Source organism: Ipomoea nil, unplaced genomic scaffold, assembly GCF_001879475.1.
Source record: "Ipomoea nil cultivar Tokyo-kokei standard unplaced genomic scaffold, Asagao_1.1 scaffold3377, whole genome shotgun sequence".
In the NCBI taxonomy this organism is placed as follows: domain Eukaryota; kingdom Viridiplantae; phylum Streptophyta; class Magnoliopsida; order Solanales; family Convolvulaceae; genus Ipomoea; species Ipomoea nil.
Genome location: NW_017619805.1, coordinates 629475 through 644754, shown reverse-complemented (window position 1 = coordinate 644754; position 15280 = coordinate 629475). Strand labels below are relative to the sequence as shown.

At 38.0% G+C, this 15280-nt stretch overlaps 1 protein-coding gene across 1 annotated transcript; it reads right to left on the bottom strand.

Moving 5' to 3' along the window:
* Positions 1-2458: 2458 nt before the first annotated feature.
* LOC109170885 (sesquipedalian-1-like) lies at positions 2459-2896 on the bottom strand. Its single transcript, XM_019320022.1, has one exon. It carries the CDS (start codon positions 2894-2896, stop codon positions 2459-2461), a length of 438 nt encoding a protein of 145 aa, XP_019175567.1.
* Positions 2897-15280: the final 12384 nt, after the last annotated feature.

Sequence of the window (15280 nt, the reverse complement as noted above, 5' to 3'; positions counted from 1 at the left end):
ATTCATGCAATCTTTCAATCTCAATTTTCTTCAACGAAAATTCTCCTGGGATATCTTTTTGAGTAGCATTGACGTGATTTTTATATCATTCAACTTCTTCTTTAATTTGTCATTTTCTCCAGACAAATTCTTGATTTTTGGCTTGATATCTTCTTCTTCTATTTTCATGCATCTTCCTCTGTTTTTCTCTTTTGCAATTTAAATAATTTCCCGATCATGGTCTTAGACTCTACTAGACCTATAAAATAAAATTGGGGGTTCTACAAATACATATTTGGCATATCAAAACCATTACACTTTATTCCTAACAATTTCCCCCCTTTTGATAATGCCAAAACCTATACTCAGTCATTGGCTTTAAGTCTTTGAAAAATAATCATTTTGCTCAATTTTATTTGACAAAGTCAAGATGAGTTTAACAAATGGTTTTCTAGACACAATCAAAAGAAACTTGTGAATTAATTTTTTAACAAGCTCCTAAACGCATCTTGAATTTTTTTTTTTTTTTTGATCTTCATTTTTTTTTTTAAAATTTTTATGTGCGTTTTGACATTTCTTGTCTTTTTAATTCACGAAGGTCTAATTACAAAAGACAAATAAAATATTAAACTCAAAATAGACCATGGGAAATTATTATTGATATATTTCGAATATTTTAGCGAAAAACGCAACAGAGGTTCGAAAATAGCGAAAACATCAGCTTAAGAGATTTTTCAGATTACCTTCTGGGTTTCTTCACACCTATGTCTTTCATCAAAATTTCCTTGACATGTTCTCTGAGCTTGAAGAAATCATCTTTGAACTTCGCATTCTGAAATCTCTTTGTAACTTGCCCGGCCATGTAATATCCAAAAGCTTCTTTAATGTTGTTGCCTTTAAGAACTCCAGCTTCCCACCATAAAACACATTCTTCGAAGCTTCTTTCTTCTCCAAGATTCATGCCCATATTTCCAGTGAAATCTCTTAGTTCATACCACATCTCGGTTCTTTTCCTTTTTCCTTCTTCTTCTTTATTCTTGCCTGAGATCCATTGGGCTTGATCGGCTGCAGGCCATTTCTTGATCATGCTTGGTAGATTTTCCTTAGTCCATATTGTTGTCTGAGTGGCGGGACCTTTAGAGCATTCAAACCTGCCACGAGTTTCAGCAACTTTCGATGTACTCGTACCAAGACTAGGACTCGCGAACTGAGCAAAACCAATCTGAGATGGTCATTGTGAGGATTGTCCGCGGCTTCGGCCTCGACCTTGGGTTGGTATTACTGGCTGTTGTTGGCTTCCAAGAATAAATTCTTGTTGTTGCAAAGCTAAGTGACTGAGAATTTCTTCCCCCTTTTGGCGTTATCAACCAAAAATGCAAGTGTTTTACTATCTCGGTCTTGGTTCGCTTTCACAGTTCCAACACAATTGTGTGTTTCAATGGAAACAGCTTGTACATTTTCTAGCTTGTTCGTTACAACCGTGAGCTCAACTTCAAATTTGTTGATTCGGCTTTCTTGATCTTAAATCGCTTTGATTTGTCGCAAGTGACGTTCGTTTTGAATATTTTTAGCTGCTTCACGTTCCTTCTTCATGAGTTGAATCACTTCAAGTAAGCCTTTTGTTAATTCTCCTTTCAAGATCCTTTCAGCTTTGTTAATCTGGGTCTTCAAAATATTTTGATACTCCATTAATTCCTTCAGATTGACTCGTGTATCCGTGTGTTGTTGATCCATGTTTTGATTTTTTTCAATCAACTTCTCTCCAATGGTTTGATAAACAACATCACCGGATTCGGCAACTTTGGCAAATAAGGATGTAAAAATGCCATCTTCTTGATCACTTGTCTGCACAATATTTTGAGGAGATCCGAATGGACTCCTTCTCGGATCTGTGAGAACGGGTGTATCAACGAGTTGCATCCCTTCTTCTTCTTCAGGTGATTCGACTTCTTGATTGAGATCACCAATCTCTTCTTCTAAGACTTCTGTTCTCGTGTAGTTGTCTGCAAATAAATTTTCATCTTCTAGAACAGGGTCCATGATAGGCATGGTAGACTCGGTATTCTGTATTGGCAATACACTGGATAAATCCTCTGTAATTTGTTGTCTACTCTCAGTAGCAACTTCTATTGCGACTTCAACTAGTATATCTCTTCTTATTTCTTCTGACACTTCTCCTCTTAATTCTTCTCGTACTGACACTTCTCCTCTTAATCTTTTCATCTTTTATCCCTTCTTGTATCCATAATATATTTTTTTTATTTCTTTTATTCCTTTTTTTTTTGTTTTTATTCATGTATTAATTAATTTTTTTTGTGTATCTTTTTGGCTACGAAACTTTTTGTTCTTTTTATAGGACAAAGGGATTTTTCATTTTTAGGAGAGATAGATAGAGAAGAAACCAGAAGCAAAAACATCCATAATTTTTATTTATCTCCTTCTTTGGGAGAGAGAGAGAGATAACATTCTTGGATCATAATCAGCAAGCAGAGAAGCCAGTGCTCATGCAATCATCTGAGTCATAACCTCCTGGTGGTGAAGGAGTGTATCCAGGTCCAGAGTTGTCACTGGACTCACTTTCCTCGAGCATTGACCCGTTTGAGCTTGAAGATGAGTAGGTTTGATTGAAAAACCTAGTAAAGTCCACAGCAGGACGGATGAACGGGTTGATTGGCATTTGTAGAGGAGGCTGTGGAGGAGCAGGAACCTCTTGTGGCAGTGGTGCAAGAGCTGGTAGACTTGGTGGAAACTTCGGAAGAGGCTCTGGTGGTGGTGAAGGTTGGTAGAGCCCTTCGAAACCAGGAGGGGGTAGAATCGGTCCAAACGTCAGTTGTTTCAAATAATGGAGATATTCTGAATTTCCCATATTCAGAATTTCAGCATACAGATCAGGTTGAACAACTGGTGAGAATTTCATAAATGGAGGCTCAGACCCTTCCACCTTGTCTTGTTCTGTTGACGGTCTCTTGTCACCATCATCTTCTTATATATAAAGTCAGGTTCACGTGGTGGTGATTCTGGTACTGCTTGAACTTGTGGCGACTCTGGTTCATGCCCTTTTTCTTCTGATATTAAAACCAGAGGGTTGCTCGGGGTCTCTCCTTCTCTTCTACGTACGTCTGTTCGCGTTGCCCTTCGGGGTTGTTTGAGAACCTTCTCCCAAGTTTTCTGTGACACCCCAAAAATCCACATTCAATCCATGGATTAATTGAGTAATTAATCCTATTTCATTTGAAGAACTAATTCCTAAAATCCTGATTTTTAATACTCAAGGACTAGTATTTGACTAGTCAACCTTAAAGTTGTGTTGTACCTTGAGCTTTGAGGGGTGTTCCCTTGTTCCTTACACTTTCTAGAGGTTAGTAAGGGTATTCTTGTCCTTTCACCAAGATTAAGTATTGTAACCTAACCTAGAAGACTTCTTCATTTCATTCCTTACAATTCTTAAACCCTTGTCAAGATTTCAAGTTTTGCTTCCAAGATTCAACCTTTCACCTATTTGGGCATCTAGGAGGGTAAGATCTAAGTTTATCTTGTCTTTTTGGTTCCATCTTAGTTGTCTTTTTCTTAAAGGTAGGATCTTTATGATCTTTTGGTTTGATCTTGAAGTGGGTTTGGAAAGTAAGCCCTGTGGGGAGCTTGTTGTGGTGTAAAGTGAAGTCTTTTGGTCTACAAGAGGTAACCCATGCTCTACAAAACCTATTTTGCTTACCTATATGTGATTTCTTGGATTTTACTTGTGTTTTGCTATGAAATGTGAGGGTTTATGCATTTGTCTTGTGATATTGCATATCTAGAGCTTGTGTTTAGGGTTCCTTTGTGCCATTGCTTGGCATTTTTCATGGTTCAAGTCATTTTGTTGTATTGGGTGAGATTTGGCATGTTTTGGACTTAAATTTGTGTTTGGAGAAGAAAATCCCCGAAGGGATTTGTTGTGGAACTGGAGTGTTCCCGCGGGCAGAACGGCGGGCGGGGCACCACCCGCAGGCCTACCCGCGGTTACACAACCCTGTGGGAATATGTTCCCGCGTGCGGAACCACGGGTGGGGCACTACCCGTGGGTCCACCTGCGGGGAACACCATGGTGTTCAGATGGGATTTGTTCCCCGTGATCCGTTTGACTCGGTATTTGGTCTTTTGACTTCCCGATGTTCTTTTGTGGAACTATTTGAGCGTCTTCTTGATGTTTCGTATGTCTAGAACTATATGGTAGGTATCCATGTAGGACTTTGGTGTCTTGAATCGTGCTAAGTGTTCAACATTGTGTTTCGTTGGACCAAGAGGTGTCTTGTGTGTTTCTGGGAACTATCTTGAGTTTCTCCATTGTTAAGCATGCTAGTTTATTGTCTTAATGCTAGCGTGTGTGTGTGGTTTGTACCTTCCGTTTGGTTGATGATAACTTGTGTTATTCATCGTTGTTGTCGCTGGGCTGTGACCCATCCCTTGATTGAGTTTGTTTCATACCTTCGTTGTGATCCGTTCATTGACTCGTGTGAGTGGTGGTGCGTGTGTGGCTTTACCTGGATTGCACGATTAGTGGTATGGGACACTAGTCACCAAGGTATTGCAGCGGTCCTCGTGGTGGCCGTGACGTGATTATGGAGCTGTGGCTTTCGTGTAAGGTTCACGTGATTGGGGGATAATATGTGTTATTCGGGCATGTCTCCCAATATATAGGGCGGTCAGGGAAGACTATCGGACTTGCCGATGGGGAGTTAATTTTTCTGGTCGTCGTTTGAGATTTACGGGATGTGACGGATAGTGGCAAGGCTTCTCATTGGTCGAGATGGCGGTGGATGGGATGAGATTTAATGGGCAACGATTTAGAGGGGAGAGTTTAATGAGGGGTTAGGTTTTAATTGTTATGTGGGAGACGATTGATATTATTTAGCTGAGAGGAGGTATGGGGGTGCCGATTTGAGAGAGAGTGAATCAGTTTGGAAAGATTTGATCTAGGAGAGGATTATGGGGGGAGGTTTAAGATGGGTGGAGGTTTGATACCCAATTAAACTCTGATTTTCCTCCTTTAACTCCTGATTTGCTTCTCAAAAACGTGTACCACAAATATAATCACACTCAAACATCTCGTTAGTAGCAAAAATAATCCATAAATATTCAATCACACATAACAACATATATAAACATATACACGGTAATTTCCAATCAATTTAAACACATTTTGGGAATTAACAAAATTATCACACATATTCCAAATTCATATTTAGAAACCTCTTCACATAATTTGCACACAAATCAGATTCTAAACATTTTAGAAACTAACAAAAATTTAACTTTCAGCTCAGATTTCTAAAACATTTTATATCAAATTATAACACATAAACCACATATGCACGAGACACATATATAATGCAATAAACACATTAAATTAGATTTTTTAGGCAATTTGTTCATGTAAACAAATTATTTAAATTATACAAACATGAACAAAAAAATTCACAGACTAATTAACACATTGAAACATGCAATTTTAAACGAATAATCACGAATTGCACATTTTATCAAATTAATTTGCATGGCATATGATTTCACGTTAAATAACACATGCAAATACACAAATAAATTCCTAACACATATTGCAATTTTATTACATAAAAATTTCGAATAAACATATGCATATAGTCACATAAAACAATTTATTTTGAGCACAAGTATCAAATTAAATTGAGAGATTAAGTCCAGTCATACTTAGCTCATTTCGATCATTCCCAACTCGTGCCTTAAGGTAGAAAATCTCGTTTCGCATAAAGGCTTCGTGAGAATATCAGCAACTTGGTTTTCTGTAGGGATATATTCGATCTTTAGATTTTTCTTTTCAACGTGATCCCTTATGAAGTGATGTCGAATGTCGATATGTTTGGTTCTTGAGTGAAGCACTGGATTGTGAGTGATAGCGATTGCACTAGTATTATCACAATAAATACTACGTCATCACAATTAACTCCATAATCCTTCAATTGTTGCTTCATCCACAAAAGGCCAAACTTCTTTATCAAGTCGCGGGTGTATTTTTCTTGATTGATGAATATTCCTTCTTTCAGTTGTTTGACTTGTAAGCTCAAGAAGTAATTCAATTCACCCATCATGCTCATTTCAAATTTATTTTGCATAAGCTTCGAAAATTTCTCACACAAAGAATTGTTAGTGCTTCCAAAAATAATATCATCAACATTGATTTGCACTAATAAAATATGATCAGCATCTTGAATTCTAAATAGAGTTTTGTCAACAAGGTCTTTGGTGAATTCCACAGCTTATCAAGAACATTGACAAAGTATCATACCAAGCTCTAGGTGCTTGTTTCAACCTATACAATGCCTTTTTAAGTTTGTAGACTTTATCAGTTTCGCCTTTTTCCTCAAAACCTGGCGGTTGTTCGACATTGTTGGTCCCGAAAGGGTGGCGAGAAGTCTAGAGGGGGGGTGAATAGACTTCTCTAACTTTTCAAACTTCTTTAGCGAACAACACTTTGATAACTTCAACTCTAAGTAACAAGCATAAACAAGTATAACAACTTAGAGTGTGCATAGCGGAATTGTAACGGCAAAGTGTTATGCTTTAAATTGTGTCGTGCTCAAGAGAGATTTCATACATGCATCACGTTAGAAACACTTAATATAGATGTAGGATGATGTATATAAAATTTCACTTGCATGCAAACGAGGGAACTATCAAACCCAGACAGATAAAGATACGCAATAAACCGTAACGGGTTAGTTCACAAATAATATAAGCATGCACGAAATATATATGAGCAGTAAGTAAATAGAGAGAGAGATTTATAGTGGTTCAGAGGTGGTGTAATCCTCCTAGTCCACTCTTCTCCTTTCACTTCAAGGAGGAAATTCTCTATTCTTCGATCACCCAGATACAATAGTGAATAAGTGCCCAGCGACACTTATCCGAGTGCTTCGCACAAAGCTACACTCCACCAAGGTTTTTCGCAAGCTCATCTTGTTACTCCGCCTTCCCGAGTACTTCGCACCAAGCTGTACTCCTATACCACGAGAACTACGCACAAAGCAACGCTCTCACCGGGTTTTCACAAGCTCCCCTTGTTACTCTGCCCGTTACAACTGGATTTGAGAGATTTTTAAGCTTTTTCTTCTTCTTGCGTGCGTGCGCCGGCTTGAGGGAGGGAGGAAGAAGGAGATGATCTTCTTTCTTCTTTTTCTCTTGGAGGCAAAATAAATGCCTAGCAAAATTACCATCTTGCCCTTTAGTGGATAGATAGAGATTGTAGAACAATTGAGGGCAACTTCGAACTTTCACTGATTTAAATTTGCCAACTCAGATTTTAATACTCCATTTGTGGGTACATAGCGCCAAAAATTAAGCTTTAATTGGCTGCCACCTGTAGATGTTCATGGAGCAAAAATTTCTTCGACACAAAATTGTTAGTGCAATAAATCTATTCATGCTAACAATTTAATTTCAACATCTGATAAAACTGAGAAATAAAATTGATCGACCAATAAAATTAATTTAAACAGATAAGATCAAAATTGATGCTAGATACATTTCTAAGAAATTTCATCAGATTGACTTAAGCAGGTGAAAATTAAAATTAAAGCTGATGACCATTCAGACTGACAAATCAATTTGCATGCACTGTTATTAACTTTTAGCATAGCTTATCAGTACATTCCCCCTAAGTCACATAATCTCTCCACTATCATGATGCATTCCCCCTAACTTTAATATCCATTTTAGCAATTAAAAACAAATAACCAAATTCTACGTACCTATGTTCGTAAGATAAAATTACTAACATGTACACAAATAAATTGTAACACATTAATTAAATTAAATCACGTAGAACACATAGGTAACAAATTTCATGCAAATCACGTACACAGATTTTTCAAATTTAACAGTTTCGAAATACTTGGCTCATTTCGATCATTCCCATTTCGTGCCTTAGAGTTGCCAAGCGAGATTCACACAACGATTTTGTGAGAATGTCGGCAATTTGATTTTCTGTGGGAACATGATCGATCTTCAAATCTTTCTTCTCAACGTGGTCTCGTATAAAGTGATGTCGTACGTCGATGTGTTCGGTTCGCGAGTGGAGCACAGGATTTTGGGTTATTGCAATTGCGCTAGTATTATCACATAAAATACTAACATTTTCGCATTTAATCCCATAATCCAACAATTGTTGCTTCATCCACAAAATTTGTGCACAACAACTCCCAGCTGCAATATATTCGGCCTCGGCAGTGCTCGTAGCTATGGAGTTTTGTTTCTTGCTGAACCAAGAGACCAATCTTCCCCCTAAGAACTGGCATGTCCCTGAGGTACTTTTTCGGTCTATTTTACACCCTGCAAAATCTGCATATGAATAACCAGTTAGTGTAAAATCTTCTTCTTTGGGATACCATAATCCCACATTGATTGTTCCTTTGAGATATCGAATTATCTTCTTGGTTGCAATCAGATGACTTTCTTTGGGCTTTGATTGGAACCTTGCACATACGCCAACCGAGTAGGATATGTCTGGTCTGCTTGCGGTTAAGTATAGTAACGATCCAATCATCCCTCGATACATCGTTTGATCGATGTCTTTTCCTTCATCATCTTTATCCAATTTTTGAGATGTACTCATGGGAATTTTGACTGAGGATTTTCCATCTATGTCAAACTTCTTGATAAGATCTCTTGTGTACTTGGCTTGATTTATGAAAATTCTTTCTTCAAGTTGCTTGACTTGCAGTCCCAAAAAGTAATTTAATTCTCCCATCATACTCATCTCGAACCTGTTCTGCATGAGCTTAGAAAATTTCTCTCATAAAGATTTATCAGTACTTCCAAAGATAATATCATCAACATAAATTTGTACTAATAAAATGTGATTATTTTCTTGAATTCTAAAGAGGGTTTTATCGACTAGACCTTGGGTGAATCCACAACTAATTAAGAACATTGACAAGGTGTCGTACCAAGCTCGTGGAGCTTGTTTTAACCATACAATGCCTTCTTTAATTTGTAGACTTGATCACCAACGTCTTTTACCTCAAAACCGGGTGGTTGTTCGACGTAAACTTCTTCTTCAAGTAAGCCATTAAGAAATGCGCTCTTTACGTCCATTTGATATACGATGAAATTCTTGTGCGCTGCGTATGCTAGGAATATCCGGATTGCTTCGAGTCGTGCGACAGGGGCAAATGTCTCATCAAAATCAATGCCTTCTTCTTGTGAATACCCATTCGCAACTAATCTTGCTTTATTCCTAACAATGATGCCGTCTTCGTTTGCTTTGTTCCTAAAGACCCATTTAGTGCCAATTACATTTTGGTGCGTTGGTCTTGGAACAAGTTTCCATACGTCGTTGCGCTTGAATTGATCTAATTCCTCTTGCATGGCATCTATCCAACTTGGATCGGCTAATGCTTAGTCAATTTCTTTTGGCTCTAGTAGATGATCGCGTCTTTACTCCGTCACTTGGATTTCCGATGACTAAGTCATGTGTGTGACTTCTTAGCCATTTTCGATTTGGTTGGAAACTTGTTGGATTCTCAGAGTTTCCTTCTTGTTGGAAAACTTGTTGTGATTCCTCTTGTTGTGAATTGTTGATGGGTGCATCTTCGGGTTCATCTACTGGAGTTCCTTCTTCTTGAATTCTGGGTGCACTTTCGGTTGTGGGTGTGCGTGATATTTCGGGTATCACATAGGATATTGCCTCAATTTGGTGAATACCCATATCACTTGATTCTTCTACTTCCTGCAACACATTATCTTCCAACATATCGTTAGAAATAATTAAATCACGATTACCTTTACTATCTTTGCCATTTTTTTCGTGATTTTCATCAAACACAATGTGAATCGATTCTTCTACCACCATGGTTGATTTGTTGAATATTCTATACGCCTTGCTGGTGGATGAATATCCTAAGAATGTTCCTTCGTTTGCTCGCTCGTCAAAAGTCTTTAATTGGGACTTTCCATTAACAAGTACAAAACATTTACACCCAAATGTATGAAAATAGGTGAGATTGGGTTTTCTCCCTTTCCATAACTCATATGGTGTTTTGTTATGAGACTTGTGGATTAGACTTCGATTTTGAGTATAGCACGCCGTATTGATTGCTTCTGCCCAAAATCTCTTTGGTAGTCTGGCGGCTGATATCATGACTCGTGCGGCTTCCTTCAGTGTTCGATTTCTTCTTTCAGCTACACCATTTTGTTGCGGCGTTCGTGCGCCAGATAATTGATGTAAAATTCCTTGTGAATTGCAGTAAGATTGAATTACTCCGTTCACGAACTCTGTTCCTCGATCAGTTCGAATTGTTGCAATCTTCATATCTTTTTCGACTTGTATCAACTTTAATAGCTCCGGCAACTTTGATAAGACTTCATCCTTTTTCTTGATGAATATTGTCCATGTGTACCTAGAAAAATCATCAACAACAACCAAAGTATATTTCTTACCACTTATACTTACTGGGTCTACTGGACCAAATAAATCCATGTGCAGTAGACTTAAGGGTCTTGATGTTGACTCTTGAGCTTTGGATTTGAATGATGCTTTGATTTGTTTTCCTTTCTGGCATGCGTCACATATTTGATCTTTCTTGAACACAATATTGGGTAGTCCTTCGACTAACTTCTTTTTGGCAAGCTTGTTGATTGTTTTGAAATTCAAATGATTTAGCCTTCTGTGCCATTCCCAACTAGCTTCATTGGAATTATTTGCCATCAAGCATACAGAATCTTTTGTTGTACTCCAATCTACAACATACATGTTTTTCTTTCTTGATCCGGCGAGTACGACTTCTTTCGTGGATTCGTCTTTGACTTGACATTTGCCTTTGTAGAATTCTACGAGATATCCTTTGTCACAAAATTGACTTGTACTAAACAAGTTAAATTTTAATCCTTCGACATAAGATACGTCATCAATTCGTAGACCATTTTTCACAATTGCGCCGGTTCCTTTTGTCATTCCATATCGATCGTTTCCACCGAAAACTACTTTTGGTCCTTCGATACTTTTGAACTCAACTAGACTAGCTTTATTTCCGGTCATGTGTCGAGAGCATCCGCTATCGAAATACCAAATTTCCTGCAAAAAAGATTAATTTGTTTTAGGTACCCATACTTGTTTGGGTCCTTTTGTGTTAGTAATTTTTGGCATCCAAATCCACCTAGATCCCACTGATCCAAGAGTAGGTGATTTGTAACCATTAAAAACTTTATAATCATAACGCACTTTCGAATAATGATTCGGTGCGGGTTGGGAAGCTGATAGTTGCTTGATTCTATGAAATAGAGCAAATCTGGACTTGGTCCATGGTTTGTTTTCAAGCGACCAATCTTCTTCTGAGGGATATAATCTCCCAGCCCCAATTCTCGGAATTCTTCCCATATTCCTATGAGGTTTTATTGCACTAGACTCGTTGGTTCTCCTTTGAGATACAAATTTTTGCCTTTTAAAATTTTGTTGTCTTGCCAAGATATCACTGTGTTGATTCGGCCTTGCAACAATTTTCTGGGCATTAATTTTGTTTCCAACTCCTTGTCTCATTGTGCTGTGTTGACTTTTTACAAATTTTACCACTGGAACTTTATTAATTAGAGTAGTAGTAGAATTAGTCAACTTTTGAGGGGTTTTAGAACATGATGGATCGTAGCCCAGTCCGGCTTTATCTCCAGCGGGTTTTTGCATGCTTACCATTTTATCCATTATTTTGGATGAATGCGTAAATGATGCGATTACTTCCCGAAGGTTATGTTCTCGAACCTCTCTAGCTTTGCACTCTTCTTGAAGTCGAACATTTTCGGCTTTCGAATTACTCATTTCATTTAGAGCATTTTGCAATTTTTGTGACATTTCTTCCTTTTCAAGAATTAACGTATTATTGCGCTCTTTGATTTGAGTATGAGTGGCCATGACCTTTTGACAATCTTCCATAAGACTTTGAAAAGATTTTTTAGTCTCGAAAGAGGTGTCAACGGAACTAAAAGAACTAGAAGATACCTCTTCGTCGGTTTCGCGCGCCATATAGCATTCCTCATGTTCGGATGTTTTGCCCATTAGACATAGTAGCGCCGTATCTTCTTGTGATTAATCACTCTCGTCACTAGATGAGTCTTCGGATTCACTTGCTTCTAACGGATCGCTTATTAGTGCCTTCCGTTTGTCCTTTTTGAATTTCTTCTCTTTCGACTTGTACTCAACCTGTGGAAAGTTAGTAGCATTCGAATTTTTGTTCACCTTGGGATGTGGACATTCGGCCATAAAATGTCCAGGCTTTCTACAATTGTAACACACATTTGTGTTATCTTCGACCGGTTCCCTTCTTGATCTTCTATTCTCTCGAAAAGAATTTCCTTGTGGTGATCCTTTGTTCTTTCGCATGAATTTCTTGAATTTCCTAACAAATAGGGAAAATTGTTCGTCAGATAAAAAATCATTATTTACTACTGACCTTGATGTAGACGGTTGATCGGCCATTAGTGCGAATGTTCGTTCATCACGTTCTTCTTCATTTCGTGTCTTCATTTCGAACTCATACGCCTTGAGATCACTAAGGAGTTTATCCGTAGATAATGTCCTTAGATCTCTATGATTGCGCATTGCGGTCACCTTCATATCCCAATTTGTAGCTAGTCCGCGTAACACTTTGAGCGATATTTCCTTCTGGGTAATGGTCTTTCCCAGATCCGTGATTTCTCCAAGGATTTTGATCAATCGAGCTTCCATGTCGGTAATGCTTTCGTTCGGTAGCATTTTGAAATCTTCGAACCTTTTCATGGCGATGGTTAGTTTGTTGTCTTTTTCTTGTTCGTCGCCTTCATCGATGCTTATGAGCGTGTCCCATATTTCTTTTGCCGTGGTGCACTTTCGAATCTTTGGGAATATGGTGTCATCGACCGTTTTGAACAAAATATCCTTGGCAATATTGTCCAAGTTATTTCGTCCTCTATCTTCCTTTGTCCACTCCATTTTTGGCTTTGGAATATATCGTGGAGCATTTGGATCACGTGGGGTAGCGGTATTAGCTTCCATAATTTGGAAAGGACCATTTGTGATGACTTCCCACATTTCATCATTTAAAGTAGATAAGTGCACCTACATACGTATTTTCCAATCATCAAATTTATTAAGTGAGAAAAGCAAATTTTGATCAAGAAACATATCTCTCTTCATCTTGAAGTTTTCGAGATCTGCCTAGCAGTCAAAATTGACTCAAATAGACAACTGCTCTGATACCACTTCTTGGTCCCGAAAGGGTGGCGAGAAGTCTAGAGGGGAGGGGGGTGAATAGACTTCTCTAACTTTTCAAACTTCTTTAGCAAACAACACTTTGATAACTTCAACTCTAAGTAACAAGCATAAACAAGTATAACAACTTAGAGTGTGCACAGCGGAATTGTAACGGCAAAGTGTTATGCTTTAAATTGTGTCGTCCTCAAGAGAGATTTCATACATGCATCACGTTAGAAACACTTAATATAGATGTAGGATGATGTATATAAAATTTCACTTGCATACAAACGAGGGAACTATCAAACCCAGACAGATAAAGATACGCAATAAACCGTAACGGGTTAGTTCACAAATAATATAAGCATGCACGAAATATATATGAGCAGTATGTAAATAGAGAGAGAGATTTATAGTGGTTCAGAGGTGGTGTAATCCTCCTAGTCCACTCTTCTCCTTTCACTTCAAGGAGGAAATTCACTATTCTTCGATCACCCAGATACAATAGTGAATAAGTGCCCAACGACACTTCTCCGAGTGCTTCGCACAAAGCTACACTCCACCAAGGTTTTTCGCAAGCTCCTCTTGTTACTCTGCCTTCCCGAGTACTTCGCACCAAGCTGTACTCCTATACCACGAGAACTACGCACAAAGCTACGCTCTCACCGGGTTTTCACAAGCTCCCCTTGTTACTCTGCCCGTTACAACCGAGTGCTACGCACAAAGCTACACTCCAACTGGGTTTTTCACTCTCTCCAGTTACTCTACCCCTTTTCTACACTCAGTAGAAGATTTATAATGAAATACAATTTTTCTCTCACTCAGACTTGAATTTAATCGTGTATAGCTCAATATATCACTTGATGATTGATTGGATAATTTTCTTCGTTGTTCAAGTGTATTGTGAATCTCTTCAAGTGTTTTCTAAATCTCTGCTTGTCTTCAAGTCTGCTTGGGCATTTTATAGCCAAAGAAAGCTATTTGCCCGTTGATCAACTTTCGATCTCGATCGTCCAATTTGAAATGTAGTTGATCAATTAATTTTGCGAACTTGGTCTGCAAAAATCATTTCGCCGTCTGTCAGAAGATTTTGAGAAATCTTGCCGTTGCTCTCCTTTAATCTGACAAAGCTTTTCTTTGGAATGGGTAGCCTCCAAATTTGAATTTCTCTGGCATGACTTTTGTTGAATTATTGATCTGATGTGCCAAGTTGATCAAATAATTTATCTGCTGATTTTTGCTTGAGTATTAAAAAGATCTCCTTCGTATATCAGCTTCTTCTTCTCCTTCGACTTCTTCTGCATTAACAGAGCTTCAAAATAATGTTTCTGTCTAATTCTATCATGATGTCATAGCTCCTTTTGATGAAGTTATGTCCCAATAGTATATCATGTTCCACCTTGTATCATGGACTATATATCATGTTCCACCTTGTATCATGGACCATATATATCATGTTCCATTTCATATCATGAGCTAGCTATCATGTTCCACCTTGTATCATGGACTATATACTATGTTCCACCTTGTATCATGGACCATATATATCATGTTCCATTTCATATCATGAGCTAGCTATCATGTTCCACCTTGTATCATGGACCATGTATCACGTTCCATTGTATATCATGAACCAATATCATGAATTCATAAAATTGCTTTGAGTGGGAATCAAACTGTGCACCATTTGCTTTGCTAAGCAAAGCTTCTTCCATCTCGGCTGGGTAACCAATTAATACAGTCCAAGACTTAAATTCTTTTGTCTTGTCTCTTCCACGTGTTCTCCACTAACCTTACCACACTGATATTACTATCATGATATTTTCTTGTGACATCATCTCCTGATATTGCTACTTCACGATAGCAATTCATCTTTACACTAAAATTGCTCTCAATGAGAATCGAACTATAGATCATTTCACATTAGGCATGCTTCAACAAGTCTTCTACCATCTCATCCATCTCAACCTTTGGTGACTTGATGCTTCATAAATGTGTTAAGCTGTGATCCCGCTTTCATTTATTCTTCCTTCAAACTGCTTTCACGTAGACTTCATGTAGGCTTCATGG

Coding starts and splice junctions, on each gene's coding strand:
- LOC109170885 (XM_019320022.1), bottom strand. CDS start 2,896: ATGAAATTCTCACCAGTTGTTCAACCTGATCTGTATGCTGAAATTCTG.